This window comes from Hylobates moloch, unplaced genomic scaffold (genome assembly GCF_009828535.3).
Source record: "Hylobates moloch isolate HMO894 unplaced genomic scaffold, HMol_V3 SCAFFOLD_12, whole genome shotgun sequence".
Lineage (NCBI taxonomy): Eukaryota > Metazoa > Chordata > Mammalia > Primates > Hylobatidae > Hylobates > Hylobates moloch.
Window position 1 is genome coordinate 29,130,926 of NW_026652287.1, and position 25,117 is coordinate 29,156,042.

The window sequence follows — 25,117 nt, forward strand, 5'->3', positions numbered from 1 at the left end:
TGAGAAAGTTGAGGCTTAGGAGGCTGAGATGCTTGCTACCCAGCTCTTAGGTGGCAGGGCCAGGGTTAGCACCTGGGAAGTCTGATTGAAGAGCCCTTGAGCCTGACCACTGTGGCCCACCACCACCTCTGCCTGACCTTAGAGCTTGAGCTCTTAACCACATCACTCTCTGCACATATAGCAGCCCCCCAGCACCCCCAGCATCAGCACCACCACATCCAGTGCGACACCACGTCCTAGCAAATCTCCCTTCGCACCTGTGGCCACTGTGTCAGCTCAGAACTTCATCGATCTTCTTCCTTCAGCCTAACTGGTCTCCCTGTCTGTGGCCTCACCTGTTTCAGTGTGTTCTCCACACTTCTGCCCAGGCAGATTCTAAAATGTGCATTTGATCATATCAGTCTCTTAATGAAAACTCTTCACTGTTAAAGTCAAAATCCTTAGGTTTGCACTCAAGGTCCTTTGTGGGTGGACTCCTGCTTCACTCTCCAGTCTCCCCTCCTACCTCAGAGAAATTCTCAGAGGGCAAGTGTTAGTCATACTCATCTTTGCTCCCCAGCCCTAGCACCGGCATTCTGTAAATGTTTGTTGAATGAATGAATGAATGCATGCCAGCCTTCTTTGATGCAAACTTTAATTAAATTTCTCTTTTCTAGATCCCAAAGGAAGCAAGAACTTAAATATTATAAACAAGTGATAAAAATAAAGGAAAATGCAGAAACTCTGGCCAAGTCCTCACTCCTCAGGAAGCAGCTGAGCATCAGCCTCAGCGACACGTTGTGTAAATTAGGTAATCAAGCCCATCTATTTGTTATAAGCAGGTGACTTTTACCTTTGATTCACCTCATACTTTGCTTATTTTTAAAAAGGCTCCATTTTTGAACCAAGCAACTCCTGTTTCACAAACTTTAAACTATTTTTGCTACCTACTTATGTTCTTCTAGTAGGAAAGGTATCTCTTAAAATCGTTTCCATCCCGTTTTTCATTCTTTTGTAGGCTGAGCTCCTTGCTTGACCACACTCCTTCCCCATCAGTGTAGGTTCCCACCTTTCTTCCACTTCTGTCCAAAGACATTGTTTCTACTGTATATGAATAGCTTTCCATACCTTTTCATCTGTGATGCTAAAGTAACATGTGACCAGAAATAACGAGACAGCTTTTCACAAGGGCCCACCCTTGATTGTAGCTGTAAGACATAGGTCTCGGCTGTGCGCAGTGGCTCATGCCTATAATCCGAGCACTTTGGGAGGCCGAGGCGAGAAGGTCACTTGAGGCCAGGAGTTTGTGACCAGCCTGGCCAACATGGTGAAAGCCTGTTTCTACTAAAAATGCAAAAATTAGCCAGGCATGGTGGCACACACCTGTAGTCCCAGCTAGTCAGGAGGCTGAGGCAGGAGAATTGCTTGAACCGGGAGGCGGAGGTTGTGGTGAGTCAAGATTGCGCCACTGCACTCCATCCTGGGCAACAGAGTGAGACTCCATCTCAAAAAAACAAAACAAAACAAAACAAAACACTATCAGGGGTCCTGACATCTCATTGCCACAGGGCATTATCTGTACTTCAACCAAAACAAGTAATTTTCAACCGGGGTGATTTTGCCCCCCAGGCCGAAAGTCTGGAGAAATTCTTGATTGTCATGACTGGAGCTGGGAGGGGAGGTTGGGAGATGGGAGTGCTACTGTCATTTAGTGGTTGGAGGCCTGGGATGTGGCTGAACATTTTACAATGCCCAGGAAAGCTCCTCACAACAAAAAGTTATCCACCCTCAAATGTCAGTAGTGCTGAGGTTGAGAAACCCTGACCTAAACCAGCTACCTTTCCCAGCTTGTGTGGTTATCATCTGTTTTACAAGAAAACATGATTGCTTTCAGGGCAGTCACTTGCTGAGGAGGAAAAAAGCTTTAAATGCCTGATATCTGTAGGAAAGAATATTTTCAATGTGTAGATTTGGGAATGTGTGTGTGCATTTTTTTTTCACTAAATATTTCTACGCTGAAGCAGTTTTACAAACAGAAAATACAGATGCAAATTTAGAGAAAGTTTATGGACAAAGAACTAGTATATTTAATCTGATTGTTTCATATAATATTCTGTTATGTAACAGTTTTCGTGTCTGGTCTGTGATGGAAGGATAATATATGCATTTACTTTCAGCTATGAAGGCATCTGTAATAGTAGCAATTGCAGTGGTTTTTTTTTTTGTGTGACTTCTTAAATAAGTCTACATTTCAGTTTTTCAGTCAATACTCACGGTGGTTAGACCAAGCATTTTTATGTGAGGAGTCATCTCTTGCTGCTATTTCTTGCCGTTATCTCCTGCTGTTGATTGAAGTTGATTCCTTTAATGTAAGGCCCACTTCCGGCCCACAGGAACATTGTAGATGGTTAATCCAACTGCTAATGTGACATTTGTGTGCTGTGGTTTCAATCGGTGAATGGTGAGAGCAAATCAATATCTTCGGTACACAAAGGCAAGAGTGGAGGGAGGGAAAGTTGTCTGTTTATGGAGACCTCTGAACCAGCTGTCCTTCAACATGTAACAAGTATTTTTAGTTTTCCTACCTTTAATGGAAATTTTCTATCTAAATGGAAATGTGCCTGAGTGGACTCCGTAAAATAAGAAGTAAGCCAGAGCCGCAAATTGTTGGGACTCCTCAGTATTAATCATTTTTAAAGATGTCTTAGGCCCTCTGCAGTAAAAAGTGTTACCAAACATTAGTCATCAAAGCAGTTCACTTTGATGTCAACAGCTATGTATTTTTCATGGGAGTTGGATTATATTATATTATGTATAATATAATATGCATGTGTAATTATGCATACTATGGTATGCATATAATTACACTGCATTTATTCAGCAAGTCTTTAAGTACTTTATACCTTGTAATGCATATCAGAGTGATATGGTGGTATTATCTTACCCAACTGGATTGTTGATCTGGGGTGGTTTGGGAGAATAATTTACCCTATAAAGGAAAACAATTCAACTGGATGTGCTGGCTCGCGCCTGTAATCCCAGCACTTTGGGAGGCCTAGGTGGGAGAACTGCTTGAGCCCAGGAGTTGAGACCAGCCTCTGAGCAACATGGCAAATCCCCATCCTTACAACATATACAAAACATTAGCTGGGCATGGTGGCTCGCACCTGTAGTCCTAGCTACTCGGGAGGCTACGATGGGAGGATCACTTGAGCTAGGGAGGTCAAGGCTGCAGTGAGCCAAGATCCTGCCATTGCACTCCAGCCTGAGTGACAAAGTGAGATCCTGTTTCAAAAAAAAAAAAAAAGAAAAGAAAAACAATCCATACCCCCGACCTGCAACCACCCACTTGATGTACATAGCATGAAGCCACCCACATGAAGGCAACGGAAATGATTGCTTGCATCTGCCTTTGTGACTTTGGACTGTGGCTCATATATGAAACTACTATTAATATTTTCTTCCTTTGTCTGTAGCTTGTCTCCATTGTGGGGCAGATCTCTGGGTGCCCTGCAGGGGAGAGACCCATCACTTTGAAGTGGTCTCCTAGATTATCCAATGTGACTTTTATGAATGCCATGTAGCTGTATTTTAATTCATCCCAAACATACCTTCTAAATTTGGTAAAAATCTCTCTTTGTCTTTTCTGGATGCAGTAACAGATAAAGAGACAAATAGATGGACACTGGGTTGCCCATGCTCAAAGGACTGTACTAAGTGCTCTGCAGGATACAAAAACAAAGAAGATAACTTCTGTCTTCAACTTCAAGCAACTTATTTTTTTGTTGTTAGGTGGCAATATAAACCTATAATAAAAATATAGCACATTAAAGATTTAAAGCATAGCCTGGCTGGAGGGGATTGAACTGGGTTTTGGTTTTATCTTGGCCATAATCAGCTGTGTGACCTGCAGCAAGTCACAATGCCTCTGGCCCAAGTCTGTCCCTGGGCCCCATATGTAAAATAAGGGTGTTGCATTCTTTAAGGTCCTCAACACAGAGTTAATATTCCATGCCTAAGTATAAAGGAAGACCATGATCAGTAGCAAGAGGATGTTCAAGGAAAATCTCTTGGAAGGGATCCTTTAGGAAGTGGAGGGCATAGATTGTCAGAGAAAGGGGGCAATTCTAGGTGGGAGAACTACGGGAACAAAGGTAGGAATAAATAAGATGTGAAGGGGATCAACTGAGAGCCGTCAAGAGGGGCTGTGAGGAAGCATCGGGACAGAGGAGGTGTGTGGAGTGGGAGATAAACAAGAAGAACAGGGAGTGGTGGGAGAGTTGAGTCAGTGTGCTGATCTGAAGGAAATTCTCTCCTTTAGGGAAGTGGAGACTTAAGACTGAGGAAGGCTTGGGGGCCAGTGATCCTCTGATGGGCTTGTTCTATTTAGGAAATTGTTTTGGAAACTCTTGAAAATTATTTAGAGCTCATCAAGGCTGTCTAAAGTCTGTCCACAAATGTGCAGTGAAGAGTTCCCTGTCTATCTTACGGAATTGAACTCTTACCCTTGTCACCCTCTAAGGTACTAAAGTAAATAGCACAGGTTGAGCATACTTAATCCAAAAGTCCAAAATCTAAAACTTTTTGAGTGCTGACGTGATGCAAAAAGGAAATGCTCATTGGAGCATTTCAGATTTTGGAGTTCTGGGATTAGGGTTGCTCAACTGGTAAGTGTGATGCAGATATTACAAAATCTAAAAAAGTCAGAAACCTGAAACCCTTCTGGTCCCAAGCATTTTGGATAAGGGATACTCAACCTGTACTTTACTACTTGAAGTTATATATTTATCTGTTCACTAGGGTTTTTTTTTTCATCTCTCTTGCTATAAAGAAGAGACATGATCTGTCTTCTCCACCATTGTATACCATGCTCTTAGAAAAGTGGGTGGCACTTAGCAGGTACTCAGTAAACACTAGCCAAGTGAATGAATGTAGGATGGAGGAAATGCCTTAGCTAATTCAGATTTACCCTCCCACTTTAGAAGTGCAAGTATTGATTATTAAGGGCATTTGAATGTTAATTACTTACATTCTTATTCATTTATTAATTATAATATTTACTGCACCTATTAAGTGACAATCTCTATGTTAGTTCCTGGGAGGATAACAATGAACCAGACCCATAGAGACCAACACTGCCTTCCCTGAGCTTACATTGGGGGAGAAGGCTGTCAGGCAACTTAAATACACAATTTAACTGCAATTGTGGAAAGTGTTACCATGGAGACAGCAGTTAGACAACTAAATACACAATGGCTTAACTACAGCTGGGGAAAGTGCTATCATGGGAAAATACAAGTACTAACAGGTGACCTTGATCTGTCAGATGGAGGGGCGTGGGTTGGGGATGCATCTCAGGAAGTGATGCTGAAATTGGATCTGCAGGATGAGGGGTGGCTCACTAGTAGTGGGAGAGAGGGAGGAGAAGAGTCATCCAGGCAGTAGGAACAGAATTTTCGAGGCTGGGAGGAGTTTTAAGGGCCCGGAGTGCAGAGAGCAATGTGGGGAAGGAGGTGCATGAGGAGGATATTGGAGAGGTGTTGGGCGGGCTGGGTCACAGGCCTCTCAGGCCCAGTCAAAGATCTGGAGTGTTACCATAAGAGCAGCTGAAACCAGTACAGGATTTTTGCAAAGTAGGTAAGTGTGAGGAACCCAGAGCATTTCCTCTAGCATAATCTTCACAAGAGCTGTCTAATATTATATTCTAAGATCATTTTGTGAATCCAGAATCCATGAAAGAGCACAAAGGACATGTTTGTGACACTCGTTTTCTCTTCCTTTCTGAGATGCATATTTTAACGTCTCAAACAGACTGTGAACTCCTGAGGGCAGGGGCCTTATCATGTATTCTTTCCATCTTCAAAACATCAGAAACAGCGCTAGCTGTACGTAGATGGGTGCTCTGTCACTGTAGGTAGGCTGAGAAGTGGATAAGCAGGTTCTTTCTGGGCAATTTGTCTTGGGTTATCCAACAGAAATGATGGCTGTGCTCCAGGCTAACAGTATTGAAAGAAACAACCCAACTGTACTTTTATCTATGGAAAACAATGATCTTTAGCTGACTTTTTAGATTTCATTTTAGAGTTCAGGTTAATGATAATTGCTAGCTTGAATGTCGTGACACCTTTCTTGATCTTTTATTATTTTACTTTTTTTTTTTGGGACAGTCTCTGTCACATAGGCTCTGGAGTGCAGTGGCGTGATCATAGCTCATTGTCATCTCAAACTTCTAAGCTCAAGTAATTCTCTGGTCTCAGCCTCCCAAGTAGCTAGGACTACAGGCATGCGCCACTATGCCTATTTTTAAAACATTTTTCCTAGAAATGAGGTCTCGCTATGTGACCAGGCTGTATTATTACATTTGAGCAACATGTATAATACAGTGTAATCTTCCAAGGGGTATGAAAATAGTGGGCTTCCTTCAATTTTTGATAATTAAGATTTTAATTATAAAATCACATTTTTATATATGAGATTATAGTAAGCACATATTAAGATGACAGATTTGTGAGAGGGTGACAAATCCAGTTCCAAGTACAAATATCAACCTAATAAGACTGTTAATTCTAGAGATTTTAGTAGGAACCCTAACTATAAAATGAAAGTTTTTGTGATTAATGTTCCAAGCTACCTCTGACACAGAGCAATCTCATTGCTCTCCTTTGATGAGTGTTTTACATTTGGCTATTGAGACACCACACAAGTGAGAGAAAAGAACAGAAATGTGGCTTTTTCATGTTCCATTATATCAAGCTGAGTGTTCTGTACTGAACTGTTTGTTTTGGATGAAGTGTGGTAGATGAACATTATGTTACTTCTCTCTCCCTGGGATTCTTTTTAAAAGAAATGCCAACCGTCTTAGTCAAATTTAGAAGGAAGAAATTAAACAAAGGCTCTAGTGTCTAGTGGGTGACTCTCAGCCCCGCTGAGAGTCAGTCCCTTCTCTTTGTTTCATTTTTAAATTCCCTCTCGTCCCTTCTCTTTGTTTCATTTTAAAATTCCCAGCTCAGCCAGAACCCTCTTCAACTATAGCAGTTGGTCTCTTAATCCAAGTCAGATAAATGATACAGACAAACCTTACATTTTAACTTAAATATAAATCCATTCTTTCTCCAGACTTCCACATGTATAATTAAAATATCTCTCTCTCTTTCTCTTTCTCTCTCTTTAATGGGTTCTCTGATTGGAATTAGATGTCATCTTCTCAAAATGCATCACCCTCCATTTCTAGTTTTGGTTTCTGAAGGGTGACAACAATTGTGATGCAGTCTGTGTGCAGTATCCTTCTAAGTTACTGCCTTTTTCCCCCTCAGTCTTTTGCAGTTGTCTTGTCCACTCACAATTTGGACTTATTTTTCTTAGCAGCTCAGGGTATTGAGCCTTTCCCAAGAATTCAGTCTGGTTTTCAGAGAAAACGACTCCTTTTTATCTCATATTCATATCTTATTAGTCTGTATTGCAGTCAATTAAATTACCTAATTAGATTGACATACTCAATTGACTCTGGGGTATACCAGAACCCAACTGTTGGGAAAAAGTATGCCAGCAAAGTAGAGATAAGCCTGCCAGCTGCAGGCATTTAGTGTTACCTGGACACTGGGGAGTATGTTTTATAGAAGAAATGGAGAACCCTGGTTAATCCAGCAAACCAGTTTATGTGTGTTAACAGAGCTTACTTTTTATTTGTGTAGGCTTAATCATTTTTAATAGTTTATATATTTGTAAACCCTATTGGCTGCAAAAAAAAAATGTCAAGTAGGCCTCATAAACTTAGAAAACTTTTAAACCTGGAAAGGGCTCTAGAGGTCACTGAACTAATTTTAAAGCTGAGGGAATAGCAGATACATCACATGACCTGCCCCAGTACATTTGACCAGAGAATTCTATGGATTAGATATTATAATCATTGAGGCTCACAAAGACCAGGCACAGTTAGTAAGTAGACCTAAGACTTGGCATCCATTTCTCTGACCCCAGTCCCAAGCCCTTCCTGCTGTTTGTGAACTCTAGGAGTTTGTGGTCTTGTTGGGGTGACAAGCCATGAAGAGAAGTGCAATCCAATGTGTTATGTGCTGTGACGGACATTGGAGAGGGCACAGGGATGCACAGAAATGAGGCAAGAAGGAAGACTTTCTAGAGACAGTGGCTTGGGCTGTGAGTTCTGACAGGTGCCTGGTGAAGAAGTTCACGAGGAGCATTTTAGGTGAGGAGAATCAGCATGAACAATATCAAGGAAGGGAGAACTTGGGTGGTTTGAAACTCTGGAACGGGGAGAGTTGGGGAATGATGTTGGAGGAATCAGCAAGGTTTACCAGGCTCAAGGGCTTGACAGGGAAGCTGCTGTAGGATTTCCAGCACTAAGGGGCATGAGTAAGTTTGTGTTTAAGATATAAGAATCTTGCGACCAAATGGGGGATGGAATTGGTAAACTCAGAGGGGATGGTAGAAATAGAGAGTGTCAGATTTGAGACTTAGTAAATCCAACAGGCTCGGTGCTTGATTGGATGTGGGAGGTGAGAGAAAGCCAAAAGCATTTCCCAGTTTACGACTATATCATAGGTCAGTGCACCTGGGTGCATGATGCTGTTGGCATTGCAAGAGAGGGAGCATAGTTTGGTAGGGTGGGGTGGGAGCCACAGTGAGCTAATTTGGGGCCTGTTGAGTTTGAATTTTCTATCCAAGTAGAGACATTCAGTAGGCAGTAGGACATATGAGTCTGGTGCTTAAGAGCTTGAAGACTGAGCTAGAGAAAACATTTGGGAGTCCTTAGTGTATACTTGCTGGCTCAACCCAGTAGAATGGTTGAAAGAAGCAAGAAGAATGTAAGACAAGACAATGGCCAGCGATAGAACTTGGAAGAATGCCAGTATTTAAGGGGTGAGAAGAGGAAAGGGCTGTAGTAAAAGATGAAGAATGGCTCCAGAGGCAGGCCGAGAAGCAGTCAAATCATTGAAGCCAAGAGAGGAGAGTGTTGAGAACTGACCACCAGATTGAGAACGGACCGCTGTGTTTAGCAACACGGAGATCACAGGGAATGTTCAATTTTGGTGGTAGAGACAAAACCCTGTTTAAGAGAGAACAATCTGTTCCCTCTGCTTAAAGGTGGGGCTCCTGCACAGGCCCGTCTCCTTTAATTGGTGCAGTGAGTTCATGCAGAACTGGGGGAAGACAACAGAGAACACTACTTGCCATCTGCAACCAGGTCCTTTTGGGCCAGACTAGGCCATGGTTTCAGTGGAGAGGGGTAGGGGAAAGGACCCCTTAACCTCTTTTATTGTTTTCTTTGGAGCAGAAATTGAGGGCCCATGGAGATATCCAATTGCAACCTTTTACTTTATTTGGGACAATGATACACAGCTTTCTCCCTAACCTGTTTATAGATACATACATTTATGGAAAGAATAAGCAAACACTTCTAGGTTAAGTTCATAGTTTAAAAAAAAAAAAGAATGAGCAAACACACTTAGTTTCTCAAACTTAAGGATTTTGGACAAAGAAACTTTAGACACAGCCTAATTATCAAACAAAAAGAAACATTCAACAAAGAGCCTTTAGATAGTGCCAAACCTTCCTTCCTTTTTACAACTGCAGCCCATCTTCTAGAATCTAGACACAGACTATGGGCTGTGATTGTCCTCACTTCTTAATCGCATTCGCTCCCAACACAGAATAACTCAGTGGATGCTGCCTAGTAATGAACTACCCCTCCCAGGGGTGGTTCATCCACTGAGTTATTCATTCAGGGAAACTTCCTGAGACCTCTGTCAACACTGGAGAGATTTCACTGTCACCTGGAGACAACTGCCTGGATTGTTGCTGTCGGCCTGGGAAAAAGTAAACATCTCTCACACTGGACTGGCATTGCAAAAATCCACCTGTTAGGTGACAGCAAATATTATATGAAGCAAGAGGAACAGGACTTAATTTTAATTTCAGTAGAATAAAAATTAGGAAAAATTGTGCTTTAGAAGAGTGCTTAATAGGATAGAGGACTATCTTTGGATGAAATATGTTGTTTTGTTTTTCTAAGGAAATAATAAATATTCCACCATCTTTTTAATGTTAAGCACTGAAAATAAAGTGGGGAGACTAGGAAAACTTACTACTTAAAATCTGAGAACAGATTCTTAAGAGTGTTCCTCGGACCTTCCCCCCATCGTCACCCCCAGTTCACATTCCACTGGAAATAAGATGGGTGTGGCTCTGTCCAGAAGTACAACATAGAAAAGGTAACGGATGCTTTCTTTCTAGATGTATTTTTATGGAAAATCTTCCCTGGAACCAACAAAACAGGAAGAATAGTGTTCTCTTTTCTCACTTCTAGAAGTTATGGTCCTGGATCCTAGGGACCTGAGTTGGAATCCCAGTTCTGCTACCTTCTTGGCTTGTGGACATAACCTCTCTGAGTCTCAATTTTCTTACCAATCAAGTGGTTATAATATAGTCTACCTATAGGGTAATTGTGAAGATTTAATGATATAACATATGCAGAACGGCCAATAGAGTACAAAATTAAATGTTAGGTTCCCTCCCCATCCAGGGCAAAGGTCTGAAGTGGGAAGAGGCTCAGTGACATCTCTCCAATTTAAATTCACCCATTCTGGTCTTTCCTTTTCCTGGGTTGGGAGAACTGACCAGGTTGACCCCACTGGTACCAGCTCCAAGAAAAATGGAATAAACTGGTGGTGGGGATGAGGCAAGAATGTCCTTTCCCTGGCTTGCTTGCTGCCTGAGTCAGATTGCATCCCAGAAAGTTCTGAGGTCAAAGCTATAGGTCAGGTCTAGAATGGGTCACCAGGGAAAAGGGGCATGAGGAGTTGTGTGTGGCCAAGAGAGAGGCGGGTAGCAAAGGCATGAAGTAGTGTATGCAGAGGGCACCAGAAACTCGTCCGCATGAAAATATCAATCCCATAGCAAGTCAGATTCTCTTCAGGGGACTTGGGCAGAATGAAGAGAGTCAGTCACACCTGTGAATCTGGTTATTGGTGCCCAGAGAATCTCTGAGGATGGGTTCTGTGTTTGCCACCACATGACACATCCAGTTTCTATTTTTCTCCACTTTTCCTTTTAAGTCCAATGCAACTTGTTCGTCAAGAACAGTGTAATTCACAAGTGTCTTCTGCTGAGCTACACTGAGGCACCTGGGAACATCACAGGGAGTCATGAAAATAGTTCAAAAAGAAGAAACAGTCACAGATCGCTAAGCAGAGACAGCAGCTGAAATTTTCTATAGGATTTCCAGAGAAAGCTGCAGGCAATGTGAGATACAGGGTCTGATCCATGAAGCAGAGCCACAGAGAGAGAACATCTCTGCGAGCAGAAGCCACGGCTGATATTCAGAAGCACAATCCAGAATGGGGAAGAGGCAGCCTAGTGTAGCAGTGCAGGGCACGGACTTGGGGATGAGGCTGACCCAGGACTGTTCTTCCATGAACTAGAACAAGTTCCTTAACCTCATCCAGCATTCTCATCTTTAAAAGACAAGTAAAATGAAACATGCACTAAAAATTCTCTGGAAGGACACATTAGAAACTAACGTCAGTGATTCCATTTTAGAAGACTGCACAGATGGGGACAGAGAAGGGAAAGACACTTTTCACTTTACAGTTTGATACATTTTCATTTTTGAACCAGGTGGACAGGTGATGATAATCTATACCTTATAAGATTACACAGTCCTGACAGATGGTATTTATATATATTTGCTGTTATTGTTGTTAACACAGGAACACTGACTGGGTCATCTGTCAGTGTTTTTAGCCTTTACACGGGCAGCAGTCTCTTTATCACATTTCTAAGCCAGTGCCTTACACACACCAGCCTTATGTTATGTTTATAATCAATGGTATAAGTTCAGCCCCTTAAAAGCAGGCTTGTAAATGGGTAAAATGAGTAAATAAGTACCATCTGCAAGTTAGATTGTAAAATGGATTGTTTTTATTTTAACAAATTTTAGAGAATTCAATTTTATTATTATTATTATTATTATTTAAGATGGAGTCTCGCTCTGTCGCCCAGGCTGCAGTGCAGTGGCACAATCTCAGCTCACTGCAACCTCCGCCTCCCGGATTCAAGTGATTCTCCTGCCTCAGCCTCCCAAGTAGCTGGGATTACAGGTGCATGCCACCACGCCCAGCTAATTTTTGTGTTTTTAGTAGAGACAGGGTTTCGCCATGTTGGCCAGGCTGGTCTTGAATTCCTGACCTCAAGTGATCTGCCCACCTTGGCCTCCCAAAGTGCTGGGATTACAGGCATGAGCCACTGCGCCAGGCCGAGAATTCAATTACTGACTGTGGCAGTTTGAAAATTTTTTCTCAATTTTTTTATTTTGAAAAATTTCAAACCTTCAGAGAAATTTCAAGAATAGTATAGTGAAAGGTCATATAACCTTCACCTATCTTCATCAATTGTTTTTTTAAATTGTTATTATTATTTTTTATAGAGACAGGGTCTCCCTCTGTTTCCCAGGCTGGTCTCAAACTGCTGGGCTCAAGCAATCCTACCTCCTCAGCCTCCCAGAGGGCTGGGATTACAGGCATGAGCCACCCACCGCACCTGGCCCACCAATTGTTAATATTTTGCCACATTTGTGTTCTCTCTTTCATATACAGGCACAGACACATACATACATATATTTTTTTTCTGAACCATTTGAAAGTTAGTTGCAAACATGACACTTTTATCTCTAAATACTGTACTTCAGCATATGTCTTCTGAGTACAAGGACATTCCCCCATATAACCACAAAAATCAAACCCAGGAAATTTAACTATTACCTAAGACTATTATCAAACTATAGTCCATATTTAAATTTCCCCAAGTATCTAGTAATGTCCTCTATACCTGTTAACTTACTGAGGATCTTGCACTGCATTTGTCTGTTTTAGTCTAGATTTAAGTACCTTTGTTTTGTCATTATGACATTGACTATTTTGAAGAGTTGAAGTCAGGTTCCATCCTCCCATCCCTACCCCAATGTCCTTCAGTTTGTATCTGTCTGATTCTTTCTATTTTTTTGAGACAGGGTCTCACTCTGTTGTCCAGGCTGGAATGCAGTAGCGTAATCTTGGCTTGCTGCAACTTCTGCCTCCTGGTCTCAAGCAATCCTCCCACCTCAGTCTCTCAAGTAGCTAGGACTATAGTCATGTGCTACCATGTCCAGCTAATTTTTGTATTTTTTGTAGAGATGGAGTTTTGCCATGTTGCCCAGGTTGGTCTTGAACTCCTGGGCTCAAGTAATCTACATGTCTCAGCCTTCCAAAATCCTGGGATTACAGGCATGAGCCACTGCACCCAGCCTGATTGTTTCTTTATAATGAGACTCAGGTTAAATATTTTTGGCAGAGTATTACAAATAAGTTATGTTCCAATGCCACCTTTTATAAATGTTTCTTATCTTTCTCTTTTAAATGTGTGAAGCCAGGAGTAATAAAAAGTCTAATAATCTTATTTTCAAATATCTAGCAGGTCAGTTATTGGCAAGTGACTCTTGTCATCATGTCATGATTGAGGCAGTAGGCTATTTGTACAGATCACTTGATTTAAGGGTGATCCACCTGGGATCTTCTCATTCATCAATCCATGGAATCCTGCAGTGAGTTTCTGTTTCATGTTCCAAACAGAAATATGCTTCTGGTTATTCATGTTATATATGTGACCTCTTGACAACTTTTGATCTTTTGCAACCTTCTGAGAGAAATTGAGTGGATCCAGAGCTGGAGATGTTGGCCTCAAGGTATGAGCCAGCAACATTCTGAGGGTTCTAGGAATGGCTTCTCATTTTGGGAACACTTGCTTAAATTAAACTACCACAGTGCTCCGAGTTCTCACACAGTGAGCTCTGCAATGTGCATGAATGCAGATAAATTACACAGGGCTAGAAGAATGGACTTGGCACCTCAGACAGTTTCAGATAAATCAAAATGTGCTTCTGGAAAAGGGAAAAAGAAACCCATTATTTGCATATCTGCCAAGGAAAAGATACAATGGAAGACACAAAATAATGCTGAAATATGGAATGGCTCAGGAAAGGAAGCCTCAAAGAAAAAGAAAGACTATTCCTTTAACATTTTATCTTTGGGTAAAATGAATGGTTTAATAAAGCTTTCAAGGCAAATAATTTTGTTAGCTAAAAGCGAGAGTGGAGAAGGCAAAATCACCACCATTTACCGCCAGCCCCTGCCATGGCCTCTTAGCACAAAAAACCCTTGAGAATCTGAGCTCATATCAGAAAAGTGGCTTTTTCATAGCCCAGATTATATTTCGATATCTCAGAAGTCTTTTTTGCAGAGAAGATTTCATATTGAAACAAAACTTTTGAAGACCTCAAATAATATTAATAAAGAATAAAAATGTATCATGGGCTTTTTGGCATCTGTTTTTTCCACTTGTTTTTAATTAGAACTCTTTTATTGGATATTTGGTTCTAAAGTACACAGGAAAGATAATAATCAAGGTCTGGAAATATGATTATTTGGGCACTTAAACACTAACTCATTTTATTTAAGGAGAACAATTTTTAGGTGATTCATGTTTCTATGGTAGTTAGAGCAATGTTGATCTCATAGTGTTCCATATCCAAAAGTATACAGAAGCAATGTTATTAAAATTCTAATTGTATTATTTTTGCATTGCCATAGTTTATCTATTTTGAATTTATGAATTAATTTTCCACATGAACAAAATTTACAATTGCTATCACCAACCCTTTTTATGAAACACGAATTAAAAAATATATAATTTGGCATAAAACTAAAACCATACAGTAAGTTTAAAGTACCAGAGCCCGTGTATTTGATATCATATCTGTTTTAAACATTTTATTGTCTCATTTTATCAGTGATTTGTAAAACATTAACCATTAACTGTTAAGGATTACCTATTGGCTACTTTCTTCCCTATCACCCACCTAAATCCTACATACTATATGTTAGGAAGCCAAATGGAAGAATGGGTTCAGTTTTGTGGTTTTAGGAAAGTTATTTCATCTTTCTTGGCCTCATTACTGTCAGCCCTCTGTATCTGTGGGTTTGCATTCGTGAATTCAACCATCCAAGGATAAAAATATTAGAAAAAAAATCAACAATGAAAAGTAATACAAATAGAAAATACAGTATCACAACTATTTACAGAGCATTTACATTGTATTAGGTATGAAAAGTAATTGAGGCCTGGTGCATTGGCTTCCACCTGTAATCCCAGCACTTTGGGAGGCCAAGGCGGGCAGATTGCCTGAGTCCAGGAGTTCGAGACCAGCCTGGGCAACATGGGGAGACCCCGTCTCTACAAAAAAATACAAAAATTAGCTGGTCATGAGGGTTCACACTTGTAATGTCAGCTACTCAGTAGGCTGAGGTGGGAGGATCGCTTAAGCACAGGAGGTCGAGGCTGCAGTGCACTGCAATCATACCACCGCACTCCAGCCTGGGTGACAGAGAAAGACTCTGTCTTAAAAAAAAAAAAGTAAACAAGATGGTTTAAAATATATAGAAGTATGTGTGTATGCAAATACTAGCCATTTTATATAAAGGACTTGAGCATTGCAGATTTTGGTATGTATGTATGGGGCAGGTGGTGTTCTGGAACCAATTCCCAGCAACTACAGAGGGATGACTATATTGTAAAATTGGAGAAATTATGGAGTCTGCTTTTCAGGATTACTGAGAGGATTACATGAGATACTGCACACAGCAAGCCTTCAATAAATGGTAGTTTAACCCAGATGCCACCTTTTTCCATGAAACACCTCCAGAACCCTCCATCCCACAACTGGAGCATACACTGATGCCTTGGGTTATTTGTCCTAAACTGTGTTCCACTCATTTCACACAAGCCAGTATGGTCTCCTTGGCAGAGTGCCAGCCTTGAGGGCTATTCCTCCTACTCTACCTGCTCAAAATTAAGTAACCACAGGAAAGCTTGGGAAGCCCTTGCTGTCCAGCGATTTTCAGCAAGGTTCTGGCTGGGCCAAATCAGTCTTTCCTGCAGAAGCTTTGTCTGACTCAGTTCACACAGAATTGCTCCCAGGCAGGGAGGTTGCGGTTCATTTGTCTTCAGTGGAACCACAGGCACAGGACGGGTGCAGCCTAGCAGGTCTGAGAGAAGACCTGTGCACCAAGCCATTAGCGTGGGCAGGGGCAGGAGCTGGGTGACCATGTTCCGAGGACCTCTGTCGCCAGGCGGAAATCGGGGGGCGGGGGCGCATTGGCCTTCCAGGCTGTGTAATGGGAGTGCCCTTCAAACTTACTGAGGTCTTAAGGGGCTGGGCTCCTCTAGCCGACATCAGCCCACGAGTGGAGGCTCGGCCCAGCCACCCACTCACAGGTCCTGGATAAATCTAAGCTGGGGATCGGGGACGTCTCAGAGGGGCCCCACGATCCAGGGGAGGTCCAGACTGTCATTAATTAGACTGCCAGAGGCCATTAATGAGGAGAGAGGTCACCTTCTGGGGCCAGGGCCAGAGCGGCTGGGGTGGGAGGGGCGCTGTCCGTGTGGCCAGAGCTGGGGGTCAGCCCCAGAACGCAGGAGGAAGGTGCGGCGGAGCTGGGCGGGCGGCTCCGGAGTCGTACCTCATCATTTCCATCCCATGTGGCCTGCGCGCCACCACACGGCCACCCCTGCGCCACCACACGGCCACTCCCGCGCCACTCTGAAATTGACCGCAGCAGGCTGGGCGTGGAGCGCCCGGCCCCGCCCCGCCCCGTCTCCGCCCCTCCCCAGACCCGCCCACTCCCCATCGACTCCGCCCCCGTTAGACCCCGCCCCCATTAGACCCCGCCCCCCGGATCCGCCCACTCCCCCGCCCCGCAGCGGCCGGAGGGCAGGCCTGCGCCGCCACGTGTTCCGACGCAGGAGCGGCCCGCCTGCAGGTCAGAGCGCGGGTAGATCTTGGGCCGGGCAGCAGCAGTCGCAGAGCGGCGCGGCGGCGGTGGCGGTGGCGGTGGCGGCAGCGGGAAGCAGGCATGACCATGGCAGCGGCGGCGGTGGTGGCACGCGGGGCCGGGACGAGGGCGGCGACAGCGGCGGCTTTGCGGGGTGGCTGCGGGACCGCGGCTCGGGGGCGGCCGTGTGCGGGCCCCGCCCGGCCCTTGTGCACCGCACGCGGGACCGCCCCGGACATGAAGCGCTACCTGTGGGAGCGCTACCGGGAGGCGAAGAGAAACACAGAAGGTGAGTGAGGCGGCGACCCCGCCCCGGCGCCTGGGGCACCTCCTGCGCACTCAGCTGGGAAGCGGGACCCCTGGGACCCGGACCAACCCAGCTGCGGACTTCCAGGGCCTCCAGTCGCGAACCCCGGTGCCCACACCCCCAGCCGCAGGCAGCATCGCCCCTGAGGAGCGACTCGGGGAAACGCGGAAAATTGCACTCTAGAAACTTCACAACTCGCGCCTTTCCCCGGTCGGGAAAGCTGTTGTATATATTCTTGGGATTTTTAGCCCGAAATCTGCGTCTGAGGGGCTTTGGGCCGCGCAGGGCGGGGGTTCCGCAGGCCTCCCTTGGGAGCCGGCCACTCCCACGCACCGTTAGGTGTTGTTATTCATCGATAGTAATAATAGTAACAGCCGAGTCGGGCTGGCGCAGAGATGCCCAGTAGCGGGGCTGCTGGGCGGGTGGCCGATCCCGAGGCTGGTCTGTTTTCCTTTTGGTGGGGGTGGGGTGGGGTGGGATGGGATGAGATGAGATGAGATGAGATGAGCTGTGCGGCGTTTGAAAGAGGAGAGGTCCAGGTGGGGAAGGTTCTGGGTTATCCATTAACCTCGGTGAAGAGGGGCTTCTAAGGCTGTGAATGGGAACTTCATGGCCAGGTGCACATAAAATGAGCTTGGCTCGGTTGTCACTACTAATGAACTAATCAATACTATTACCAGGCAGGTAGATTATCTCTAAATTGTTCCAGTAGTCTACGAAGGAGGTTCGACATCCCCATTCTATAGATGGGAAAGGAGAGACTCAGGTTTAAGTGACCTGGCCAAGGGGAGGTCTGTCTCAGCTCCTAACCCACTGTCCTGTTTCCTGTGCTCCGTTGACCATTTGGGAACCAATAATCCATTGTCGCCGTTGCTTCCAAGGAGGATTCAGAACCGAAATTTGTACATTGGTTACTTGTTGTGGAGGTGGCACATAGATACGGAGAGATTATTTGGTGAGCAAGAACGGTTTTATAGGATCACATTTTCCATTTTTTGGCCAGAAGTCAGTTTAATGAAAAAAGCAAATTGGAGTAATTTTCAGAGGGGACGTAAAATGACTAGCAATGCAGAATTCTATGAAATGGTGGCTTACTTTCTTAGTTTCCCTTTGCCAAGAGTTAATTTTGCTTTGGCTTTTGAAGCTGTTGTGTGGTATGGTGGAAAGAAGACTGGCTTTGGAGACATTGAGAATTTTGCAGGTCTTAAGAGATGAAAGAAATATAGAAGATTATCTAACCCAGCTTTTGGGCAGGCAAGTTTTTTTTTAACTTGTAATTCTTATGGAGATAATTGTATCTTTATATGCAGTTTAAGAATTAATACAGGGGCCAAGTGTGAGCTCACGCCTGTAATCCCAGCACTTTGGGAGGCCGAAGCAGGCAGATCTCTTGAGCCCAGTACCAGTCTGGGCAACAAAGCAAAACCCAGTCTCTACAAAAAATGCAAAATTTAGGCAGGCGTCGTGGCTCACACCTGTGGTCCCAGCTAGTTGGGAGGCTGAGTTGGGGAGGATCGCTTGAGCCTGGAAGGTTGAGACTGCAGTGAGTTGAGATTGCAACACTGCACTCCAGCCTGGGTGGCAGAGCCAGACCCTGTGTAAAAAATAAACAGAAAAGGACTAATAGAGGGAGATCCGGTATACACTTTATCCAATTTCTCCCAGTGGTAACATTTTGCAAAACAGTAGTACATTATCACAACGGTATATATTGATACAGGCCACAGATCAGAGTGTCCTCGTTTTATTTGTACTTGTGTGTGTGCACATGCATGAGAGCACAAATGTATTTCTGTACAGTTTTCTCACATGTAGGTTCATGTATCCACCACCACAGTCAAGGGACTGAACAGTTGCTGGTAAAGATCCCTCATTCTGTCGTTATAGCCCCACCCACCTCCCCCCATCATGCTCTCCCTTGTCCCCAATCCCTGGAGCACTATTTGTTCTCCATTTCTAAAATTTTGTCATTTCAAAAATGTTACTCTGATGGAGTCATACTGTATATAACCTTTTGGAGGTTTTTTTTTTCCACCAAGTATAATTACCTGGAGATTTATCCAATGTTATGTGTATTATATCAATAGTGCATTCCTTTTTGCTGTTATTTCATGGTATGGACATAACACAGTTTAACTGTTTAACCACAGATTAACTACACTGAACCATTTACCCATAGTTCAAAGGACATTTGGGTTGCTCCCAGTCTTTGGCTGTTACAAATAAAGATGTTGTAAACATTTGTGTACAGGTTTTTGTGTGAATGTACATTTTCATTTCTCTAAATGCCAAACAGTACAATTGCTGGGTCAAATGGTAATTGCATGTTTAGTTTTATAAGAAACTGCAGGCAAAATTTTTGCCATCCTGATTTATGCATAAGGTTCGTTGCTTGCTCCCTGTGAGAACTGGGAGGTCAAAATAGGCTTGAGTTTCTTCATCCGTAAAATGGGGCTGCAGGTAGCACTAGCATCATAGGGTTCAGGTGAGGAATGGACGAGTCCATCCATGAAAGGCATTTAGGACAGTGCCTGGCACGTGAGACAGCTGAAGCATGGGATGGGGAAGATCACCTTGTGATATGGTTTGGCTGTGTCCCCACCAAAATCTCAACTTGAATGTATCTCCCAGAATTCCCATGTATTTTGGGAGGGACCCAGGGGGAGGTAATTGAGTTATGGGGGATAGTCTTTCTTGTGCTATTCCCATGATAGTGAATAAGTCTCATGAGATCTGATGGGTTTATCAGGGGTTTCCACTTTTGCTTCTTCCTCATTATTCTCTTGCTGCCACCATGTAAGAAGTGCCTTTCACCTCCCACCATGATTCTGAGGCCTCCGCAGCCGTGTGGAACTGTAAGTCCAAGTAAACCTCTTTTTCTTCCCAGTCCCAGGTGTGTCTTTATTAGCAACATGAAAATGGACTGATACAGTAAATTGGTACCAGTAGAGTGGGGTGTTGCTGAAAAGACACCTGAAAATGTGAAAGCGACTTTGGAACTGGGTAACAGGCAGAGGTTGAAACAGTTTGGAGGACTCAGAAGAAGATAAGAAAATGTGGGAAAGTTTGGAGCCTCCTAGAGAATTGTTGAATGGCTTTGACAAAAATGCTGATAGTGATATGAACAATAAGGTCCAGGCTGAAGTGGTCTCAGATGCAAATGAGGAACTTGTTGGGAACTGGAGCAAAGGTAACTTTTGTTATGTTTTAGCAAAGAGATTAGCGGCATTTTGCCCCTGCTCTAGAGATTTGTGGAACTTTGAACTTGAGAGAGATGATTTAGGGTATCTGGTGGAAGAAATTTCTAAGCAGCAAAGCATTCAAGAAGTGACTTGGGTGCTATTAAAGGCATTCAGTTTTAAAAGGGAAACAGAGCATAAAAGCTCCAAAAGTTTGCAGCCTGATGATGCGGTAGGAAAGAAAAACCCATTTTTTGAGGGGAACTTCAAGCTGCCTGCAGAAATTTGCATAAGTAGCAAAGAGCCTAATGTTAATTCCCAAGACCATGGGGAAAATGTCTCTAGGCCATGTCAGAGACCTTCATGGCAGTCTCTCCCATTACATGCTTGGAGGCCCAGGAGGGAAAAGTGGTTTAGTGGGCTGGGCCCAGGCCCCATGCTGTGTGCGCTGTGTCCTAGCTGCTCCAGCTGTGGCTGGAAGAGGCCAATGTAGAGCTTGGGCTGTGGCTTCAGAGGGTGGAAGCCCCAAGCCTCGTCAGCTTCCACATTGTGTTGAGCCTATGGGTGCACTGAAGTCAAGAATCGAGTTTGGGAACCTCTGCCTAGATTTCAGAAGATGTATGGAAACACCTGGATGCCCAGGCAAAAGTTTGCTGCAGGGACGGGGCCCTCATGTAGAACCTCTGCTAGGGCATTGCGGAAGGGAAATGTGGGGTGGGAGCCCCCACACAGAGTCCCTACTGGGGTACTGCCTAGTGGAGCTGTGAGAAGAGGGCCACTCTCCTCCAGACCCCAGAACAGTAGATCCACCGACAGCTTGCACTGTGCACCTGGAGAAGCCACAGACACTCGATGCCCGCCCGTGAAAGCAGCTGGGAGGGAGGCTGTACCCTGCAAAGCCACAGGGGTGAAGCAGCCCAAGAGCATGGGAACCCACGTCTCTTGCATCAGTGTGACCTGGATGTCATGCCAATACAGGATGCATAAACATTCACACATCCAAAAATCCCAAGTTAAAAAAGGAACAAGGAAAACATTCCAATTGAGGGACTTTCTACAAAGTATGTAACCAGTACTCCTCAAAACTGTAGGTCATCAAAAACAGGGAAAAGTCTGAGAAACTGTTTTAGCCTAAAGAAGCTGAACAGACATGACAACGAAATGTAGTCCATATAGAGACCTGGAGTCAAAGGAGATCATTTTGGAGCTTTAAAACTTGACTGCCTGGCTGGATTTTGGACATGCATGGGACCTGTAACCCCTTTGTTCTGGCCAATTTCTCCCATTTGGAATGGCTCTATTTACCCAATGCCTGTACTGCCATTGTATCTGGGAAGTAACTAGCTTGCTTTTGATTTTACAGGCTCATAGGTGGAAGGGACTTATCCTGTCTCAGATGAGACTTTGGACTGTGGACTTTTGAGTTAATGCTGAAATGAGTTAAGACTTTGGGGTACTGTTGGGAAGGCATGATTGGTTTTGAAATGCGAGGACATGAGATTGGTGGGACCAGGGGCGGAATGATATGGTTTGGCTCTGTGTCCCCACCCAAATCTCATCTTGAATAGCATCTCCCAGATTTCTCACGTGTTGTGGGAGGGACCCAGGGGGAGGTAATTGAATCATGGGGGCTGGTCTTTCCCATGCTATTCTCATGATAGTGAATAAGTCTCACGAGATCTGATAGGCTTATCAGGGGTTTCTGCTTTTGCTGCTGCTTCGTTTTTCTGTTGCTGCCACCATGTAAGAAGTGTCTTTCACCTCCCGCCATGATTCTGAGGCCTCCCAGCCATGTGGAAGTGTAAGTCCAGTTAAACCTCTTTTTTCTTCCCAGTCTCGATTATGTCTTTATCAGCAGCGTGAAAATGGACTGATATGCCATTGGACCAGAGTTTAGGCTTTGATGTGTGACAGTCCAAGGAGGATTTTGGAGTATGACAGCCATGTTACTTTCCTCTCTGAACTTAGTTTCCTCCATTGCAATATGGGATTAACGTGGAGATTTTCAGTGTGTGCTTGGCACCCAGCAGATGCTCAGTAGATAGTAGCTATTATTATTAATTATTAAATAACTATCAGTCTTAGCACATTTAGTAAGAGGTGGAGGTGGGTTATTTAGCTTTAGAGTCTGGGTCTCCTTGTGATTAGGGCAGTGCCATAACTAGCTTTGTGGCCTTGAGCAAGTCACCTAATCCCTCCTGGCTTTGGTTTCTGTCTCTGTAAAATGAGGCCACTGCACTAAATAATATCCAAGTCTTTTTAAGTGTTAGAAGTATTCACGTGTTAGAGGTACAGGATTTGGTGGACCCTATCTTCTCTTCATGCCCGCAGCACAAACGCATGTGGTCCCTATTACTCCTGAGAATGTGGGGGCATTCGTGAGGCTTTTTCTTCTTTGTCTTGTCCAGAACTGCACCATTCCTTCTCTCCTCTTGTTGAAGTCTGTGTGAATGTATGTGCCCAGCTTGAGTTCATCCAACAAGCATTTATTAAGCACCCAGCAGTGGGTTTGAAGGCTGCGGTTCACAGTTGGATGAGTCTGATAGGGAGGGTTCAGCAGTGGCTGAGTTACTGCATGTGCAGAGCTGGGGACCAGTGTTGCATGGATGAGGATTCTGGTAAACAGATGAGTGACATTCTACCTCAGGGGAGGCAAGCAGCGAGGCCCAGGGGCTCAGGGATGCAGGAAATGTGTCTCTGAGGCTGACCCTTGAGCTGTGTCTTGTAGGAAGGCACAATCAGAAGAAGTACTGATGAATTCACTTAAAACATATAGATCTCCGCACCCCCAGTTGCAAGAGGACAAAATAATTTTATTTTCTTTCTTTCTGGCCACTTGATCTCTTTCTTTCATCCACACAATCTGTTCAGGTGTCTTCCCTTTGAAAGGCTCCCAGAGTGAAGCCTGCACAGGGAAAGGATGCTTTTTAAAGCTGTGTTTTACCCTTTCTCTCCCATCCTTCTTGTCATTTTAATTAAAAAGTTTTTAAAAAAACTTTATTTTTTAGATCAGCTTTAGATATTTACAGAAAAATTACATAGTTTCTATAAGCCCTACACCCATTTCCCTTATTAATCTCTCTCATTACTGTATTTGTCCCAATTAATGAACCAATACTGATACATTATTCATAGTTTACTCAGATTTCCTTCGTATTTACCTACCCTCGTTTTTTTCTTCCAGCATGCCATCCAGGATAGCACACTACTTTTAGTTGTCATGTCTGTTCGGCTTCTTTAGGCTGTAAGTTTCTCAGACTTTCCTGTTTTTGATGACCTACAGTTTTGAGGAGTACTGGTTACATACTTTGTAGAATGTCCCTCAATTGGAATGTTTTCCTTTTTCCTTTTTTAATTTGGGATTTTTGGATGTGTGAATGTTTATGCATCCGGTATCAAACTCAGCTCAAAAAAACGTTCTTTATATTTTTAGGAAAAAAAAAAATAACTGGTTTAAACCTGTAGCAAAAACGTTAGCTGCTGCAATTTTCCCCTGGAGCAGTGGTTCTCAGTGGGAGTTGGAGGGGGCAGTTTTGTCCCCCAGGGGATGTTTGGCAATGCCTGGAGACCTTTCTGTCACAGCCAGGGGAGAGGGGTGCTGCTGGCCTCTCGAGGCCAGGGTTGCTGCTAAACATCCTACAGTGCACAGGACAACATCTCATAACAAAGAATCATCTGGCCTCAACTGTTGGTAGTGCCAAGGTTGAGAATCCTTGTTCTAAAATGAATTGTAAGAAATCTTTGTGTGATCATAATTGAAAGGGCTGGATATGCCTGTGTGTGGTCTCTTCTGTTGTGCTTTATGTTGCGTGTGTCTTCTTTGAACTCAAGCTCTGACCTTCCAGGTGTGCTCGTCAGATACTTGGCCTGTCCTGTTAGGTACAGAATGGAAGCCTTCCTACTCCTCCAAGACGGGTTGCTCCAGCCTTATATTTTGTTAGTTGCACGGATTTTTTTTTTTGTTGTTGTTAGAATTAATCTTTGAGCCTGGTTTATTTAGAATATTTCACTACTTGGCTAGGGTTATAGGCTGTATTAAGTTGTGGAAAGAAGTATGGGGATTAGTTAGAAGCTTTTATAGGGTGTCGAAAGATTTATTCAAAGTTCTGGGTGGAGACCATTTACTAATCAGTCAAAAATTATGTACTGTATTTAGTGAGGACTGTGTCTACATGATGATGTAAGCTTAGCATGTATAAGCATAAGACACAAGGATAATAATCATTCTATATAGTATGTAATATTAAATACAGTGAATAGTAATAGTAAGCATAAGTTCCTCAAGGAACTGCATTGGGTTAAAGATACTCGAGATAATTTTAAAATTAGACCAGTATTTCTCAGACCGTTTCACAATCTTTTGAGAGATGTGGTTAAAGAGATATAGAAAATACATGTTAAAGAAGCTTCTTTGTAGCCGGGCTTTTCAGAGCTAGCTTCGGAGCCAGTGAGTCAGAGCCATTAAAATGAATGAATCTCCAAAGTGAATGATGGGGGGAGTCGGTTTAGTGCTTCCCAAGTAAATTTGACTGTGGAGGCCCCTTTTTGAGGTGGTAAGTCTATTTTGAGGCTCTACAGAATATACTTGGGAAGTTATAATAATATGCCTAATAAGAACTTATGTTGATAATACTGAAAGATGCTTACAACCAGAAATGTGCTTTTTCTATGCAGCAGGGATATAGAGTAATGGAGTCATAGGACCCACTGAGAATCTGGAGAAAGCTGTGTGTTTTGTCTTTATAAAAAGACATTTGCAGTATTACACAAAA

General features: G+C 43.5%; 2 protein-coding genes across 2 annotated transcripts in view; both read left to right on the forward strand.

Annotated features, from left to right (window-relative positions):
* LOC116478029 (putative tetratricopeptide repeat protein 41) overlaps window positions 1-14,335 on the forward strand; it is a 72,624-nt gene extending 58,289 nt beyond the window's left edge. Inside the window, 3 exon segments of the mRNA XM_032168861.2 lie at window positions 657-790; window positions 13,444-13,572; window positions 13,664-14,335. Coding sequence (XP_032024752.1) covers window positions 657-790; window positions 13,444-13,572; window positions 13,664-14,328 — 928 coding nt within the window. The 3' untranslated portion in view covers window positions 14,329-14,335.
* A 2,526-nt stretch (window positions 14,336-16,861) lies between these two features.
* Window positions 16,862-25,117, forward strand: part of NT5DC3 (5'-nucleotidase domain containing 3) — a 71,612-nt gene continuing 63,356 nt past the window's right edge. Inside the window, exon 1 of the mRNA XM_032168862.2 lies at window positions 16,862-17,148. Within this exon, the coding sequence (XP_032024753.1) occupies window positions 16,941-17,148 (208 nt within the window). The 5' untranslated portion in view covers window positions 16,862-16,940. The remainder of the gene's footprint in view (window positions 17,149-25,117) is intronic.